The sequence below is a fragment of the Protopterus annectens genome, chromosome 8.part1, assembly GCF_019279795.1.
Source record: "Protopterus annectens isolate FY-2018-M chromosome 8.part1, PAN1.0, whole genome shotgun sequence".
Classification (NCBI taxonomy): domain Eukaryota; kingdom Metazoa; phylum Chordata; order Ceratodontiformes; family Protopteridae; genus Protopterus; species Protopterus annectens.
The window spans coordinates 312019674-312036053 of record NC_056742.1 but is presented as its reverse complement, the minus strand read 5'-3'; the positions used below and the strand labels follow the sequence as shown (position 1 = coordinate 312036053).

Below are 16380 nucleotides of genomic sequence, written 5' to 3'. Positions count from 1 at the left end.
AAAAGGTTTAAAAAATTTTTTACAAAGATAAAGAGGAAAACTATTTACATTACCATCTCACTTAAACAAGTGGTATTTCCCCTAACCGGATACTTTATAAACTTGGTATTGATAAAAGCGTACATTTAGTATTAACCCCACATGGTACCAGTACTAAAAAGAAAACAAAAGTAATTCCAAATACTCCAAATACTGAAGAAATTTAAAACAAAAATATTTTCTTTATAAATACTTTTAGACACTGTCTTTATATAGAAAAACCTTATACCACACACACCAGTAGGCTAGCTATACGCACAAGAGACAAAAATGTACTGTCCCAAATCAGCCTTTATCCAAAGACATTTTTCTCAAAGGTGTTTTATATATATGTAAATTCCTACAAACCTTGAATTTTCCATAGTACCAAAAAATTAAAGTCAATTTCTAAGGTAACTTTTATATTTTAAAATAATGGAAATATTACACATGTCATTTAGGCCAGGTGGAGAAAAGGCATTTAATAATAACTGCCATTCTAGTTCCTTTAGTTCAAGGAGAAGTGGTTGGGGACCCCCCCCTAACCCCAACCCTCACTCCATCAATTCCCATAAAGGAAAAGCTATGTCCTGTGTTGTCTAATACATGTTTAGAAAGGGCGTTGTCCGTTTTTTTATTTTTAATGGCATAATTGTGTTGGTACACACGGTCCCGCAATCTGCGGTCCGTTTTGCCGACATAAAATGCCGGACAACAGTTACAAAGCGCAGTATAGATGATCGATTTGGAATCACAAAAGAACTTCTGTCTTATGTAAAATTTTTCACCCCTAATCGTGAACGAGTTCCCTGTTTTTAGTAGTCTACACCAGTTGCAGAACCCACACAAGAAAGTGCCAGTCTGTCTAGAGACCCCAGGGTGTGGGTTTTCATTTTGTAAAAGTTCTTTTAAATTCTTACCTCTTTTAAATACAAAACCAGGGGAGACACCCAAGATTTCAAAAAGATGGTTGTTATTGGTAATAAACTCCCAATTTTTCTTGACAATGCTACACATACTAGAGATGTGTTTATTGTAGGTAAGAATAAACCTATTTTTGAAATCAGCAACCGGGAGGTTAGAACTCTGATCTATGTTAATGTTAGAATGTTCAATCGATGGGGTGTTTTCTACATCTACACCCAAATCTATCGCCAATCCAGTAGAAATTTGGGGATTTTGCTGAAGGGTGCCCTGTAAAAGTGGTTGGTAAAACCCTGTATTTCTTTTGAAAGAGACCTCATCTATAAGGTTATCCAAAAAATCAATAGGGTAACCTCTGTTTTTGAAACATGTTCCTCAGAATGCCACACTCCTCTTCAAAATCAACAAGGGTGCTACACATGCGTGTTGCTCTCACTAATTGACCTTTGAAGATGGACTTATTTTGATTCAAAGGGTGGTTGCTGGAGAAGTGGAGGAAGGCGTTACAATAAGTGTTCTTCCTGAAAATCTTAGAACAAAAACAATTATTTTGAATGTCTTTGACAAGTTTAACATCAAGGTACTCAGTTTCACTCATTGAAAAATGGTGAGTGAATGTTAGAAAAGGACATGTTTCATTCATGTAATTCACTAAATTAGTAGCCGTATCAGAATTCCCCTCAAGAAGGACAAATACGTCATCTAAAAACCTAGTGTAAAATTTTGAGGCCTCTTTAAAGAGAGGATGTTCAAACAGGAAAGTCTTTTCCCAGTAGGCCACAACTAGGTTCGCCACGCTACCTCCGCATGGCGAACCCATAGCAATACCCCTTTTCTGTATGTAATGCTCGTTATTAAAAATGAAAAAGTTAGATGACAAGATAATGTCAAGTAAAGTGGTGACCACATAAATCTCATCCTTTGGGGCCTTCATATCCATCAACATAAGTTCCACCCATTCCACAGCTTCAAGGTGTGGTATAGAGGTGTACAAATCTACCACATCGATAGTCAAGAAGCTGTAGGAAGGGCTGAACGGAATAATGTTGATGGCTTTGAGGAAGGACCACGAATCTTTGCAGATCTGAGGGAGTGTCTTGAGATATTTACTTAAAATGTGGTCAACCACCTTGGCACTAGGGTGAGTAATACAACATCTCCCATCCACTAGTGCCCGCATAGGGGGATCCTCTAAGTTTTTATGTATCTTAGGGATCCCAAACATGATTGGAACTCTAGGGAAGGGTATATTGATGTAATCAAATGTATCGATATCTATTTTCCCCTCAATAAATAGGTCTCTCAGATAACCTTTTATTCTATTGTACTGACCTGTGATCTCATTCACAGAAGAGTTCTCGTAAGCTGGAGAATCAAGAATTTTAAGCATTTTAGAAACGTAGTCGTCCTTATCCAGGATAACCAAACCCCCACCTTTATCTGGCTTAATAATTCTGATAGGTAAGTTACAAAGGTTTTTCAAACAAGTTCTTTGTTCATGTGTGATATTGCTATCAGCATCAAACCATCCGATGTTCTTGAACAAATGTCTGAAATCCAACTCACAGGCACACTCAAATGTTTGCAAAGTGGGGTGAAGGGGGGGTTGAACACACTTAACAACTTAAAGGGTGGTTTATTGTTGCATATTTCACCATTAAATAATACTTTAAGGTTCATACCACGTACAAAGCATTTAAGGTCCATCAATAGTTTAGGCAGGCTAATTTTTTGATCAGGGACAAAAGTTAACCCAAAGGCCAAGAGTTCAATCAAGTCTTGTTCAATTTTTGTATCAGAAAAATTGTAAACAAAAAAGTCACCTTTGATGTTAGACAAGATGATAGGCTTCTGGATTTGGGGTAGAGTTTCAGAAGTGAAAGAAGCCTCATTTAAACTTTCTTCAAGTTCTTCTGTTGTTGAAAGTTCTTCCGCCCTAAAAAAGGTTTGGATTGACCTTTATAATTGGGCCGATATCCCTGCTTGTTATAAGAAGCTTTAATTCTATTACTTCTTCTCGGTTGTTGAGAAGATGGCCCTTCATCCTCATCATCAAATTCCTGATAGATTTCATCAATGGTATTTAATGGGGGACCAACATTTTTATCACTGTTGTCATGATTTTCATTTTCCATTTGGTTTTTAAGCCCATTTAAATTTTTGACCAAGTTAGGGTAGGCTGCCTCATTACAGTAAGCTAATCGATCTCTTGCGAGTTTTTTGCCCTTATTAGACTTTAATTTAACTAAAAGACCATCAATACTTTCAAAAATACGATAATAATCGTATTTGTACCGCAGAAAATTAATATCTGCCTTAATCAGATCGTTCAAGTTGTTGGTTTCATTTAATAAAGATTTAATTTGTTTCTCATAATGTTTTGACATGAGTTCAAGCAACTCCAACCCTTGTTTATTGAAAAGGTTGGATAATTCAGCGACAAACACAGAATCAACAAATAAGTTTGTAGGGGTAAAGGAACTCCTTAACCCCTTTGGTACAAGTTTTTCTTTTAGGCACTGTCTAAAATAAGAAACTTCCAGCTGGAGTTTCTTAATCTTAAGCATTTTGATGTCCAGCAGTTTTAAATTAGCAGCTATGCAGCTTTCATGGTTACCTGCAATATCCGAACCAGTAGTCGGCGAGATTCCTGTAGGTGGTGAGCCAAAAACAAAGGCTTCAGTATTCCTCACCCAATGCCCAAAAGTGGGCTCGCCAATAAACTCCGGACGGCTGTTCAAGGCAAAAACATTGCTGTTCGCACCATTCGGTGCATTATTACCAATTTCAAAGGCACCAATTCGAGAGTTAACCTGCTCCTGTCTCTGTGAGTTAGATAACCTCAGTTCCGCAGGCGCACGATCGATGTTAAAGCCCTCAGAGGCATTGGATAAGCGTAGAACCTGTCCAGGTTGAATTGAAGAATTCGAGCAACTTTCCGGTCTCCCGTAGTTGCTACTCGCCTGCTCCTGTCTCTGTGCATTAGGTAACCTCAGTTCCACAGAAGTCATCTCTGGTAAAGACGAAAACGCAATTTGTTTGCTAAGAGCGTTAATGTGTTTTATTCTACAACTTTTTTTGAAATCTGGTTCTAATAAACAGTGAAACCTTTGCTGGTGAGTTCATGCTTTCATCTTGGCTGCCTTTGGAGTTTATTCTTGGTTAGTTTGGACTGTTTTTGGTTTTTAAAGGTATACACTTCTGCTAATTTGGCCATTAGGGCTTTAAATTGCCAGTTTCGTATGTTAAAGTATCAGCTGCATATTATGGGACTACTTAAACAGAAAATGATGATTCCTGACTGTGCTGAACACAAATAATTACAGGATATAATGCATTCTGCAGAACAAGTTGGTAAACATACTTTGCAATGTGGTTTTGATGCTTTAGAAGCATCTTTCAGGGCTGCTGTCACTGGGTCTTGTCTTAGAAGGCATGCTTGGCTTAAGGAGCAAAACTTTCCAGATCGTGTTAAAGCTAAATTACTGGATGCTCCCTTAAACCAAGACTGCCTGTTTGGCATCATAGCAGAAGTCCTCCTCAAAAGGATGGAGGAAAAAGCTAAATCTATGCAAACTTAAATATTTCCTACAAGTACAGCCTCCCAGATTTAGTAGGCATTGGTCTTCAAAGAATTGGTTCTTTCCAGTTTCTTCCAGGCCTCCTAAGTCCAAACCCAGGAACAGCAGACCAACTAGGTTACAGTGTCAGGCTACGCACAGGCCTAAGCAGTGGGGGGCTCCCACTTCCAAAGCAGGGAGTAGTAAGCCACCCCCTATGTAAAAATGTCACAATGACTTAACCTTAACCCTTCCAAGCCCTGCTCAACTGCCTGCTCTCTCAGGAGGAAAGCTTGCCCTGCATGCAAAAAACCTGGAACTCTTTACCCCGGACAAATGGGTTTTGAACATACTTTCCCAAGGATACAGATTCCACTTCCACACACTACCAACCACAAACGGTTTGCCAGACCTACCCCCAAATCAGTAGGCAGAGGTCCAACAGCAGGTTCTCTCTCTTCTACATGTCAGGGCTATTTGACCTGTCCCAGCAGAACAAAGGGGACAAGGTTTTTATTCAAGACTTTTCCTGGTACCCAGAAAAGACAGCTCCTGGCATCCTATCCTGGACCTCTCTATTCTAAACACCTTTCTGGTGATCCCAAAATTCAAAATGCTAACACTTCAACATCTTCTTCCTATGCTAGGCAAAGATGCCTGGCTGGCAACCTTAGACTTAAAGGAAGCTTACCTGCACATTCCAGTAAGGGAATCTTGCAGGAAATACCTATGCTTCAGGACAGGCTCCATGCACTATCAGTTCTCTGCACTTCCCTTTGGCTTATCTATTGTGCTCAGGGTATTCACAAAGTGTCTAGCTCCAGCCATTGCATTTTGCAGGCAGAGAAATATTCAAATATACCCATACTTGGACGATTGTCTGATTCAGGCAGAAAGCCAGGACTTGCTATTACGACATCTGGCATTCGTAAAGAGACTTCTAACCTCACTGGGCTACACCATAAACTAAAAAAAATCTCACCCAGTACCATGCCAACAGATTGTATTCCTGGGAGCAAGCTTGAACACAACTTCCCAGATGGCTTTCTTCACTCCAGAGGAACAAGTTTATTTGACAACCTACTTCAAACCATTGGCCACAAAACTCCAGCTATCTGCAAGGAAAATACTGCAAGCCCTGGGGTTCATGGCGTCTTGCATTCTACTAATTCCATATGCAAGACTGCATATGAGGAAACTACAATGGTGTCAACATTCTCAGGACCTGGAATCAGTGATTCCTATCATTCCTTGTATAAAGACAGAGTTCCTTTGGTGGGCAGAGGCCTGATACTACAACAAGGAGCTCCCTTTCACTCTACCCCCTGCTGCCCAAACCCTAACAGACGCATCAGACTATGCATGGGGGGCTCACTTGGCAGGGCAGTGCATTCAGGGCAAATGGAACCAGAGACAGATGTACCTAAACATCAATCAAAAAGAAATGTTAGCTGTACAGAATTCCCTGACAGCCTTCAAAGACCACATTATTCCAGGACAACTATTGTTAGCACCAGAGTTATGTGGTACATAAACAGGCGGGGGAACCCACTCCTACCCTCTCTGCAGACTAACCATGGCTCTGTGGAACACAGCCTTGAGCTGCCAGGTGCACCTACAAGCTCATTTCCTGCCAGGCAAGCTAAATTCACTGGCAGATGACTTAAGCAGAAATCTCATAGACCCACACGAGTGTAAACTAGAACCAAAAATATTCAACCACTTGAGGAACAAATGGGGGACTTTAGAGGTAGACATGTTTGCCTCCCTTCAGAACTACCAATTGGACAAATTCTGCACAAGGACTCCCCACAGTCAAGTCTGGAAAGTGGATGCCCTGTCCTTTACCTAGGAAAGCCTCTCGGTTTATGCCTTTCCCCTCTGCCTCTCTTCTTGAAGGTTCTGCTAAGGATCAAACAGGACAAGCCAAGGACAGTACTGATTGCACCAGACTGGCCACGCCAGCACTGGTACCCCCTCTTGCGCGCAGTATGACACCGCTGGAACCTTGGCACCTGCCTCAGACCCCTTCCCTGCTGTCCCAGCAGGCGGGCCAGATTCTGCACCCTCAGCTTCAAATCCTGAACCTTGCAGCCTGGCTAATTCCTTGAGCTCTCCAATAGCATCCCCCAGTAAGCAGGTGCTAGATGTCATTCTGGAGGCAAGGAGGCCTAGTACTAGAAAATCCTATGGTTAAAAGTGGAAAAGATACTGTTCTGGAGCCAGACTCTGGGGACGGGCACAACGGTGCCCAGCTTAACTCATATTCTTCAGTACTTAACAGAAATGCTCCACAAGGGCCTTTCCTTCTCATCAGTTAAAATTCATTCCTCAGCCATTTCAGCACATTATAATACTGAGCCCACCCCTCTTTTCTCACCCCCTGCTAAAACAATTCCCTAGAAGGACCAAAATTTAAAGACCCCCCCAGGAGAGCCCCCACTCCAGCCTGGGACCTTTACTTTGTATTAGAAAAGCTCACCCCCCCCCCCACCCTTTGAGCCAGCTGTAACAGCAGAGTTGAAATTCCTTTCTTGGAAAACAGCCTTCCTTCTAGCCATCACTTCAGCAAGAAGACTGTCTGAATTACAGGCCCTCATGGCAGTGGGAACCCTTCATTATCTTTCACGCAGACAGGGTTTCCCTCAGAACCAATCCTTCCTTTGTGCCCAAAGTGATGTCTAGTGTGGCCCTAAATCAGTCCAGTCATTTGCCTACTTTTTTCCCTAATCCACAAAACAAAGGGGACCGAGTACTGCATTCTGTGGACTTGCACAGACAAATTAGATTTTATTTGGACAGGACTAAGCCTCTCAGAAAATTTGAACAGCTGCTAGTTGGCTTTGCTGCAGGGGCAAAGGGGAAGGCCATTTCAAAGCAAACCATTTCCAAATGGATAGCCCATTGCATTCATTTCTGCTACAAGCACCATGGAAAACCTACCCCACGGGATAAGATCACATTCCACCAGGGCTGCATCTACCTCTGCAGCTTTTCTCAGTGGAGTCCCTACCAGGGACATCCTAGAAGCTGCTACCTGGAGCTTTGTACATACCTTTACCAAGCATTACCACATGCCTATTTTTTCTAAATCCAAAGCTGGTTTTGCCACTGCAGTCTAGCAGGGCTTAATAGCTGGCCCTAATGCTCTCTAACTTCCTCCTCCCTTCCTTAGCTTTGGGAATCAACCCAAATATGATGACTGCAACAGTGAAACACGAAGAACGTAGTACAGTTGTGTACACTTACCTTAAATGTAGATGTTCAAGTGTATTCACTGTTGCAGTCCTGGTTACCCTCCCTCTAGCCCCCCTGACTTCTCTTGGCTCTATCTTTCCTTCTTGTTTGGTATATTTAAGTTCTCTGCTGCATTTGCTTTTTGATGGAGGTGTACCATAACATAATTGCTTTCCATTGTGGGGGCACCTAACTTGTAGGGCAAGAAAAACTGATGTTATGGCATTGGCTGCAAGTTTTCTACCCCTGACGTCATGGAAGAAGAGACCGCATCCGATGCAGGAATCCAAAGACTCTGGTATTCAGGCCGGCTGTGGGCTACCTGCAGGCAGATAACCCAGATGTGATGACTGCAACAGCGAATACACTCTAACATCTTCATTTATGGTAAGTGTACACAACTGTACGTTCGTCCTTTTGAAAATGGCCAAGTGAGATTACCACAAGATTACTTTCAGACTATATCAGTGCACGCAGGAACAGGGGTGTTTGGATACATCATAACACCAATCAATTTCATTTTGACTGCTTGGATGATAGTATTTTCATTCCCTTTAGGCACCTTTTTACTGAGGAAGTGCATCTGGTACTAATGGAGAAAAGCCTACTACTAGAAAATCCTGTAGTAGTAAATAAAAAAAAGGTTTTCTAATGGGTACCAAAGTATGAGCAGCACCCCATTCAGGGCTAGACGTTTTCTAGTTTTACCATATTTGTGAGTTACTATCCTGTGTCCTTTCTTACTCCTGTATCAAAGTTCATTTATCAGCCATTTCAGCATGTCTGCCCATGGATCTTTAGCTTTCTACACATTCTCAGGTTAAAATGTTTTTGAAAGGGGTTTTGCATAAGAGGCTTCCAAGAAAACTGGTTGCCCCTCCTTTAGGATTTTAATTTTATTAGAAAAGTTAAGTTGTTCATTTGAATCTGCTTTCTTGGCTGACTTTTGGATCTTAAAATGAAAAATGTTTTTACTGATTGCTCTGACTTCTGCAAGAAGGGTATTGGAGTTGCAAGCTCTTATGATGAATACACCCTAATTTTCCACGGGGGGCAGGGTTTCTTTGAGAACTTGTCCTTTTGTGCCTAAAGTGGTATCCAAGTTTATTTTAAGGTAAGCTTAAGCTATCCATCCCCCTTTTTCTTTCTTGAACCCTAAAATGAGGGAGAAAGGGTATTCTATACCTTGTACTTGACAAAACTAAATCTTTTCAGCTCTTCTGATCAGTTAATTTCTTGTGAAGGTAAGAAGGGACAACTTATGTTAAAACAGATTATTTCAAAATGGTTGTCTTAACTCCATTACCCTTTGCTGTACTCACTACAGCAAACTTTATTCCAGTCAGGGTCAAGACCTACTGTAACAGGGCCTTGGCTTCATCTATGGCTTTTTGTAAAGGGTTTGGTTCTAGACGTATTCTAGAAGCTGCTACTTGGTTTTCTATACATTTGCAAAGCACTATAAGCTTGAATCCTCCTCCAGGTGTAGATCAAGCTTTGCAAAGACCATTCCTCAGGAGTTCACGGAATTATCTTCTTCCTCTTGACCATAGTAAGCTAGGGTAATCTGTCTGTATAGCTAAGGCTACTACAGCAGTGATCAGTCTGATGAACCATAATATAGTTGTAGATGAATGTACCATAACAGTGGATATTTGAATAATTACTGCTTCAGTAGCCATTCCCTCCCATCCATTCCCCTTGTTTTTTTGATTTTGTTTATTCCAGGATGCAGTTATTTATTTTCTGTTCCCCCCCCCCTTTCATTGTCCTTTCAGGGCTCAGCCTCCCTGTCTTTTGGCAGGAAAGCTCTGAAGGGCTTGGTACCCAAACTTGTCTTTTTATCAGCTCAGCTGGAGCTGCCAAACAGTTTGGGTGTGTGGATGACATCCTGAAACTTTGGAAGTTGGCCATGTAGCTAAGACTAGTACAGTAGTGATCATTTGAACATCTGCTGTTGTGATAAGTTTATTTGCAAACTTTAATGTCTTTGTGCATCTGCTACATGACATCACTGGACACTTAGCTGCATGTGATCTCCAGTTCCAGGTCTTCCTTTGTTGCTACCTTTGATGGTTATTTCCACTGGAGTGCAGCTGTGCTATCCTCTAGGTGGTAGACGGAAATAGATTCCCAGGTATGAATGTTAAATACTAACCATCTTTATTACCATTCCCACCTCTTTGACTCTGACGTCAGTAATGACTTGTCTGGCAAGTGGTTGATGAATGAAATGTTCCCTTTTTATGTAGTATGCAGGTATTTTCCTATTTGTTGCAGACTTCAAATCTCTGGAGATGGATCTTGTTGAGCACAGCATGATGTGTTGGTGTAGGAGTTGGGTAGCCTGGGGAAGTTTGCTTTGCAGGATTGACTACTTATTTCCTGCTAATTTTAGTACCCTTGGTATTTTTCCACAGCTGTCTTGACAAGGTGCACACATCTTCTGTTTTTCAATGCTGTAATATGCAATCACGAAAATGACCAGTCACCACAATGCAGGGAAAACTAATGCAACTCAAAAAATATTTTTTGCAGGGGGTTTATGAAGGGACTGCTCTCTACATAAGCCTTCTTGTGTGCTTGTATATGCCAACTTTGTGATTACTGTTCCCTGAGTGTTCTTGCTCTAAAATATTGCTATCCCAGTAATTTTCACATATGGAAACAGCTATATATTTGTAGTTGCACTTTGTTGCATCACACTCAGGTTGTTGGATTTCTGTCCATCACTGTACACTATTTTAATTTGTGCTTCATGATTCCCCTAGTAAAAGCCTCCAGTGTGTGCCTTTGAGAGAGTTGCATGAAGATCTTTCATTTGCAGTGTTAGTTAATTTTGTCTTGGAGAAAGAACACCAAGTAATTCATTATGAAGGTTGACTTTACAGAGCTGAAAATATATGAGGGCTTGTGTGCTTCACTGAAAGCTACTGCTTAATAAGTTGGGGGACATTCACTCCATCCCTTTCCAGAAAAGTCTCCTTCCAGCCCCCCACCCCCACTGGTAGTTCTCTAAATATTCTTTCTTCCACTGCCTAATTGTGGGATAAGAAAAGGCATGCTGGTCTTGCTCTTTAAATTGACCTTTGTCAGCTGTTCGTGCAATTTGATAAAACTAGCTAGATTCTGTTTCTTCACATCAGAGGTTGATTAGTAAGCATCTGCATCTAAGGGGACAGTAAACTTAAGTGGGCTAGCTAACTTTAAGAATAGCTGGTAAAATCAAGAGCAGTCCCTAATGATAGAAGTATACACTGGTGATGTAGGGTTATGCAAGTTCTTGTTTAGGTGAACATTTTTTCCAAGAGAATCATCCCACTGCACATTATTTTTTGGTCTGTCGCTACTCTTGAGCGAGTCCTCAAGAAAGAATAACCTGCATAAAAGCATCAAAGGAAGCCCTAGAGCTGGATAGTTTTTAAGCAACATTGACTCACTTCCTCATGTTTGCATTTCTAGATCAATTTTGAAAAGTTGATTTTTGACAGGTGGGACAGTATGAGCAATTGAGAAGCAACTGCGTGAGATAATTATTTTGAGGTGGAGCATGACATGTTAATGAACCTTGTCATCCACTTTGTGGACTTGGCAGAAATGCATTGTGAGCAATGGAAGCATTAATGTCTACTCACAAATTTTTGAGGCATTGCATACTTCCAACCTCCCAAAGCATTCATCACCTGTTACTAGTCTTTTATGTGCAGATACTTGTCAATTGATAGCTTTATTGTAATTTTGTAGACTGCCATCCAGTTTGACAGCAGCAGGCCATTCTGATAAGCTTCTTTTGCTCAATTTCAAGACATAGTAAATGTCTAACTTCATTTATGTCCATCATAAATATTTGTCAGCTGTCCTTTTTTGGGAGGAGGACGGAAGCAAGAGTAGGTGGAGAAAGGTGTGCATGGGCTGAGAACAATCAAAATGCAAAGGCAATGAATGGCTGTAGCTCAGGATTGAAGCCAGGAGCTGTGTGACGTGGGTCTTAACACACAGTATTTGTATTACTGGTGAATTGAAAAGAGAGACACAAATCCATATCATGATGGTTGTTGCATTCCTAGCCAATGTTGATTTTTGTTAAGGTAGTATTCACAAATAGTACGTCCAGTATCAAATGCCATGTGCATATTGTAACTGTATTTCACTTGTGGAAGGATTTGAGTCATTTTCAAAAGTTTTTTGAGGTTTGTAGCAGGTAGTGGCGTTTTAACCAAAAGAGATGTATTGTAAATAGTTCAGTGTTCTTAAGTCTATGCTTCCAGATTTGTATTCATTGAAGAAAATGTTGCTTTTTTTCACAGTTGTCTAGAGACTGTAAGTCTGAAGTGCAGCGAATTCTACACCAGAGGGCATTGGACGTTAAACTGGACCCTGGCCTGCAGGAGAAGTGTCTGGTTGACCTTGGGAAATGGTGCAATGAGAAAACCGAGGCAGGACAGGTACAAAACACTTGTTTTTCTTGGATGGTAATCAGGTGGTGGTGTAAACTAGTTATGCACATAAAATCTTTTTTGAAATACAGCAGGCTTCAGTGACGTAACAATTGGAATACCTAAATGGATAGAATTATCATAACCAAGTGACAATTTTCAACAGTTGCATACACTTAAGTTTGTATGTCTCTGTGTGTTTAGATGTACATAGACCTGTAGATCTATCCAAAATATGTATAGATACACACAGAAGGAAATAGGTAAAGTAGTTAAGGGACTTTTTTCTGTTTGAAAAAAAGCATTGCTGGGGCTTGTTGACCAGGAGAAACTCGTTAAATCTTGAAGTAGTAAAAAGGTAAGGAGTGCTCATTTTTCCATGTTTGCCTTGTTTTTGTCATTCAATAACATGTACCTCATTGTGTACATTGCCCACATGGCAGGAAAATGTATTCAGGGAGCATGGCCAGCAAGCCAAATGCATCTTCATATCAATCAAAAAGAGATGCTAGCTGTTCAGAATACCCTGACAGCCTTCAAGGATCTACTTCATCCAGGACAACTGCTGGTAAAGACGGACAATACTACAGTCATGTAGTACATAAACAAGCAGGGAGGCACACATTCCTACCCCCTCTGCAGACAAGCCATGACTTTTTGAACACAGCATTGACTTATCAAGTACACCTGCAAGCACAATTCCTGCCAGGAAAGACACATACTCTGGCAGACGAGCTAAGCAGAAATCTCAAGGATCCTCACAAGTGGAAACTAGATCCACAAATCTTAAGCATGATAACAAGGAAATGGGGATGCCCAGACAGATCTATTTGCCTCCCCGCACAACTGCCAACTACAGAGATTCTGCACAAGGACTTATCACAAACAAGCATGGAAAGTGGATACCCTATCATTCAGCTGGAAAACCCTTAGAGTATATGCCTTTCCTCCACTGCCTCTCCTCCCCAAGGTACTCCTAAAGGTCAGACAAGAGAAGCCAAAAGTGATATTGATTGCTCCAGACTGGCCACGCCAGCACTGGTACCCAATCCTAAAGAGCTTGTCTCAAGGCCCAGCCTGGACATTACCCCAAATTCCTCATTTGCTGACCCAACAAAACAATCAGATCCTGCACAGCCAACTCAGAACCCTAAATCTGGCTGCATGGCTGATAATTTAACCATTCAGAACACACCTCTCTAAAGCAGTTATGGATGTTATTTTGGAGGCTAGGAGGCCCAGCACCAGAAACTCTTATACAGAAAAATGGAAGGGATTCTGTGCTTGAAACCAGGCACAAGGAATGGACACGCTTGTACCAAATATTCCTCAGATTTTACAATACCTAACTGAGATGCTGGGCAAAGGCCTATCCTTCTCATCAATTAAGATCCATGCCTCTGCCATTTCAGCTGATTACAATACGGATCCACCTATTTTTTCACATCCACTGCTAAGGCAGTATCTCAGAGGGGCCAAAAACATAAGACCTGCAAGGAGAGCTCCAACACCTGCGTGGGACCTCAATTTTGTCTTGGTAAAGCTCACACTGCCTCCTTTTGAGCCAGCCAATACAGCTGAGATAAAATACTTATGGAAAACAGCTCTGCTCCTAGTAATTACCTCAGCAAGAAGAGTCTGAGTTACAGGCACTAATGGCTGTGGAACCTTTTATTATTTTCCATTCGGACAAGGTTTCTCTAAGGACAAAACCCAACATTTATGCCTAAGGTAGTATCCAGTGTGGCTCTTAACCAAACCATTCATTTGCCTACCTTTTATCCAAGCCCACAGAATAAGGGGGAGAGACTTCTGCATTCTTTGGACATGCACGGACAGCTACGCTTCTACTTGGACAAAACTAAAGCTTTCAGAAAGACTGGGCAACTCTTAGTGCCATATGCTGCAGGATCGCAAGGAAAAGCTATTTCAAAGCAGACTATTTCAACATGGATAGGCTACTGCATCCGTTTCTGCTGTTCACAACATGGCAAATCAGTGCGTAAGAGCATTAGGCCACATTCAACCAGAGCAGCAGCCACTTCAGCAGCCTTCCTCAGAGGAGTACCAACCAAGGACATTTTGGAGGCTGCAACTTGGACTTCAGTGCACACTTTTACAAAGCACTACCACTTACCTCTTTACTCTAAATCCAGAGCAGGCTTCGCCACTGCAGTTCTGCAGGGCCTCATAGCCGCTCCTAATTCTGTCTAGGCCCAGCCACCCAACCTCAGCTTTGGGATTCAACCCCAGTGTAATGACTGCAACAGTGAAACATGATGAACCATAGTACATTTGTGTACCTACCATAAATGTAGATGTTAGAATGTATTCACTGTTGCAGTCCAGGTTACCCTCCCTCCATTCCTTTTCATTGCTGGGACTTATTTGTACTTCTCTATTCTATATAATCTATGTGGTGTATTTGCTTGTAGATGAAGGTACTGTTTATGTTAGTGCATGCTTTTCTTTGAGCAGAATTTTTAGCCTACCCTTTTGGGGGCACCTGACATCTGGGGCAGGAAAAACTGAAGAAAATGGCGTCAGCTTCATCTTTTATATACCCGTGGTGCACTGACGTCAGGGAAGAGGCGACAGCAACTGGCGCCGGACCAGGACTTTGGAATTCAGGCCGACTGCAGGTAGCCTGCCAGCAGGATAACCCAAGTGTAATGACTGCAACAGTGAATACACTCTAACATCTGCATTTATGGTAGTTACACAACTGTACTTTCAGAATGATCTGACAGCCTTCAAGGACTTGCTTCATCCAGGACAACTACTGATAGACGGACAACACCACGGTTATGTGGTACATAAGCAGGGGGGTACACATTCCTACCCCCTTTGCAGACTAGCCATGACATTGTGGAAGACGGCTTTGACTTACCAAATACATCTTCAAGCTCAATTCCTGCCACGAAAACAAAATACTCTGACAGACGACCTAAGCAGAAATCTTATGGACCCACACGAATGGAAACTGGATCCACAAATCTTCAGCATGTTAGCACAGAAGTGGCGGAGCCCAGACATAGATCTATTTGCCTCTCCCCAAAGTTATCAGCTGGACAAATTCTGCACAAGAATTCATCACAAAAAAGCATGGAAAGTGGACGCCCTATCCTTCAGTTGGAAAAACCTATCAGTCTATGCCTTTCCCCCTTTGCCTCTTCTCTCCAAGGTTTTACTAAACGTCAGACAGAAAAAAATCAAAAATGATCCTAGTTGCTCCGGACTGGCTTCGACAACACTGGTACCCACTTCTAAGGAATATATCTCAACTCCCCCCTTGGTACTTGCCTCATATACCTCATCTACTGTCTCAGCAGAACAGTCAAATTCTGCGCACTCAGCTCCAAACTCTGAACCTTGCAGCATGGCTGGTCATTTAATTATTCAAACAACACCTCTCAGTAAATCTGTGATGGATGTCATTCTGGAAGCCCGAAGGCCTAGTACTAGAAAATCTTATGCTGATAAATGGAAGAGATTCTGTGCTTGGAACCAAGCACAAGGAACAGACACAGCAAAGCCCAATATTCCTCAGATTTTACAATATTTGACTGAGATGCTTGACGAGGGCCTATCTTTTTCTTCTATAAAAATCCATGCCTCTGCCATCTCGGCTCATTACAACACAGAACCTCACCTCTTTTCTCATCCTCTGCTTAAACAGTATCTTAGAGGGGCCAAAAATTTAAGGCCTCCCAGATCATCTCCAACTCCTGCTTGAGACCTCAATTTTGTGCTGGAAAAACTCACCCTGCCTCCTTTTGAACCAGCAGCTACTGCGGATATAAAATTTCTATCTTGGAAAACAGCTCTTCTCTTGGCAGTCACTTCAGCAAGAAGGGTTTCAGAACTACAGGCTCTCATGGCAGTGAAGCCTTTTATTATATTTTACCCAGACAGGGTGTCCCTCAGGACCAATCCTTTTTTTATGCCTAAGGTGTGGTATCCAGTGTGGCTCTTAACCAGACCATTCATCTGCCAACATTTTACCCAAATCCGCAGAACAAGGGGGAGCGGATTCTGCATTCATTGGATGTGCACAGACAACTAAGATTCTACTTAAACAGATCTAAATCTGTAAGAAAATCTAAGCAACTACTGGTAGCATTTGCTGCAGGGTCAGAGGGGAAGGCTATATCTAAGCAGACTATTTCTAAGTGGATAAGCCACTGCATTCGTTTCTGCTATTT

At 41.7% G+C, this 16380-nt stretch overlaps 1 protein-coding gene across 1 annotated transcript in view; it reads left to right on the top strand.

The window, feature by feature from the left end:
- Positions 1-16380, top strand: part of GLG1 (golgi glycoprotein 1) — a 3171999-nt gene that overhangs the window by 1679065 nt on the left and 1476554 nt on the right. The window contains exon 12 of the mRNA XM_044081599.1: positions 12047-12184. Within this exon, the coding sequence (XP_043937534.1) occupies positions 12047-12184 (138 nt within the window). The remainder of the gene's footprint in view (positions 1-12046; positions 12185-16380) is intronic.